The sequence below is a fragment of the Acanthisitta chloris genome, unplaced genomic scaffold (genome assembly GCF_000695815.1).
Source record: "Acanthisitta chloris isolate BGI_N310 unplaced genomic scaffold, ASM69581v1 scaffold499, whole genome shotgun sequence".
In the NCBI taxonomy this organism is placed as follows: Eukaryota; Metazoa; Chordata; class Aves; order Passeriformes; family Acanthisittidae; genus Acanthisitta; species Acanthisitta chloris.
In genome coordinates, this window is record NW_008689539.1 from 14,392 (window position 1) to 17,392 (window position 3,001).

The 3,001-nt window shown below is 56.0% G+C and overlaps 1 protein-coding gene across 1 annotated transcript in view; it reads right to left on the bottom strand.

The window, feature by feature from the left end:
- Positions 1 to 201: 201 nt before the first annotated feature.
- The window catches only part of MIEF2 (mitochondrial elongation factor 2), a 3,474-nt gene continuing 674 nt past the window's right edge, over positions 202 to 3,001 (bottom strand). The window contains exons 2-3 of the mRNA XM_009081418.1: positions 2,333 to 2,507; positions 202 to 1,217 (exon numbers count right to left, since the gene is read on the bottom strand). Coding sequence (XP_009079666.1) covers positions 202 to 1,217; positions 2,333 to 2,507 — 1,191 coding nt within the window. The remainder of the gene's footprint in view (positions 1,218 to 2,332; positions 2,508 to 3,001) is intronic.

Sequence of the window (3,001 nt, forward strand, 5' to 3'; positions counted from 1 at the left end):
CATGGTAGAGCACAAAGCCCATCTCATCAATTTCCTCTTCCAACAGCTGAGAGAACAGATTGATTTTGGGGTTGAAATAGGAAGGCAAGACCCCTTTCTCTAGGTAGGCCACCAGCTCCTCAAGCACCTGCTGGAACCTGTCAGCAAGGCTTTCTTCTGCCCAGTCCAAATCAGTGTCACTGAGGTGCAGGATGACATGGGTCACTGGAGCACAAAGCCCATCTCATCAATTTCCTCTTCCAACAGCTGAGAGAACAGATTGATTTTGGGGTTGAAATAGGAAGGCAAGACCCCTTTCTCTAGGTAGGCCACCAGCTCCTCAAGCACCTGCTGGAACCTGTCAGCAAGGCTTTCTTCTGCCCAGTCCAAATCAGTGTCACTGAGGTGCAGGATGACATGGGTCACTGGGCTGCCACCCAGTTTGTGCAGGGTGGGATTGCTCTTGCACACACCATTCAGGATGCGCAGACAGTGCTGCCGAGCCCCAGAGTCACCATCATCCAGCTCCTTCACCTTCGAGACTTCTGCCCTGTAAAAGCTCTCCAGCCAGAGGTTTTCCACCAGTCCTTCAGGGGGAACAGCCAGAAGAACCTTGTCCTCCATTTCCACCACCGGGAAGAGGGTGATGCTCAGCTCAACCTGGTCGTGTTTGACTTCCAGCTTCAGCTCTCGGGAGGCCACAACGGGGTGGATGACACATCCCAGCAGGCTGCCTATGGCAGGCCAGTTGATGGAGGCCACCAGCATCTTGTGGAGGGTCTCATTGAGCACGTTGGAGGAGAGGTACCGACCCACGATGAACCTGTCCCAGGGGCTGCACCCACGAGGGAAATACCCCAGATCAACCCTCTTGATCATCCAGTACTGGGGGTTCCTCACCACGGTGTCCTCTCCAGAGATGAGGCTCCAGAGCCCGGCGTCAAGGACCACGGGCAGCATGAGGTGGATGTGGTCAGCTGCCAGGACCTCGAGGCCATCCAGCAGGGCTCCGCTGAGGAAGAGGCGGCCGAAGGGCAGCTCTGGGCACTTGCTCCGCAGGAAGTTCTGCAGTTGGGTGCAGATGCTCCTGGCCAGCTGTGGGACCAGGGACACTTGGATCTCAGGCACGGAGAGCTGGCTGCTGTAGTGTGAGAGGAGCTTCTCCTGCAGTGTGAGGCAGCACAGTGGGCTAGACTTGACCTGAGGAGCCTCCAAAGGGGCAGAGCAGGCCCTAGGACCTGTAAGAAAGGAAGGGAGAAGTCACAGCTCTGAGCAGATCATCTGCAGTCCACAGCAGCAGCTTTTGTCACCACTGAGGAGGAGGCACAAGCTCAGTGGCCAGCACTCAGCCCACCTCTCTGGATGTGACACTGACCTTGCTGAGGGTCCCCACAGAGTCCTCTGATGTTAATAGAACTGCTCAGCCATGCAGAGCCCAAACCAGCCTCAAAACCTAACTGTTCCCAGTCTCACTCCTCAGCTAGAGATGGGTGAACCAGGCAAGGGACTCGCTGCCAGGGTGGTCATGAGTCTCAACCCCACCTAGACTGCTCAGGCACATCCAGCCTGTCCCAATGCCTGCCTCATGTGAACTTAAGACAATCATGGAATATCCTCAGTTGGAAGGAACCCACAAGGATCATCCAGTCCAACTCCTGTCCCTGCACAGGATGCCTCAATAATCCCACCATGTGCTTTGTCCAAACACTCCTTGAGCTCTGTCAGGCTTGGTGCTGTGACCACTGCCCTGGGGAGCTGTTCCAGTGCCCAACCACCCTCTGGGGGAAAAACCTCTTCCTAGTATCCAACCCAAACCTCCCCTGATAGCTTCATGCAGTTCCCTTGGGTCCTGTCACTGGTCATCAGAGAGAAATCGGTGCCTGCCGATCCACTACCCCTTGTGAGCTTCCTGCACACGATCCTGCTCTAGGTCCAGTATCTCAGGACCTGCCCTGCACCAAGCCAGGCTGGTTTCCCACTTGGAAAAGCTCCATCTCCATAGTCAGCTGGACAAGGCAGCCTTTGTCTGCACCAGCTCCCAAGTGCACCTTCCTCTAGGCACAGCTGACCCAGAAACGAGTGCAGCCAATGCTGCTCCCGAGGAAACAAATCCCAACAGCCCATACCGTGGTGACTGGGACACCCAGGATGTTATCAGAGGTCCTGTTACCACAGGCATTGCCTAAAAAGGGGTTGTGGCTCGGGAGCCTCCCAGGAGGGCAGGCTCCAACGGGTCAGCTTCCCGGACACTGAGCTAAAAATAACCCAGAGCTCCCAGAGTGCCAGCAGCAGCAGCACAGCCAGCCTGAAGCACATCAAGGTGATTTTCCCAGCTGGACACCATGAGCCTCACCTGGCATCAGCGGCCGAGCTGGAGAGAGCAGAGGCTCACTGAGGTCTTCCCTTCTCTGCTTCTTGGAAGATTTTGTTGTCTTGATCAAGGCCAAGTCCTGCCAGCTCTCCTCCAGACTCTTCTGCTCAGCTTTGGGATCACCTTCATCCCGAGGGCTGGTGGCTCTGTCAATCAGCTGGAGGGAAGAAAAACTCACATGGACAAGTTACCTTTGTCCCGTTTCCCCTGAATTGTGGGCAACAACAGCCCCTCTGGTGCACACACAGGGACACAGCCCCAGGCAGGGCTTCTGCTGAGACAAACACAGCGTTTGGGGAGCCACAGAGGCACAAGTCTTCTTCCCATGGGTTTTAAATGGAAAACAGGTGCCCAAATACAACTTAAGCCCCAGGTGCCTTTCTGGATGGGATACTATATCCTGCATGCGTGCTATTCCAGGCAAATGGAATGGGGGCCCTATGTGGCCCCACAGGGTAGGAATGGGCAGCTCCATGCCCACAACATCAGTGGCAGCATCAGTGGCAGCAGTGCCAGATGCAAAGGACCAGCTCCACAGCTTGGGAGCAGCCAGTGAGGCCTGTGGCACATCATCCCCCACCTGGAGACCCAAGTAGCTCTCCACAATCTGACCACCCTCCCATGCTCCCCTCCCTGCCAGTAACCACCCCA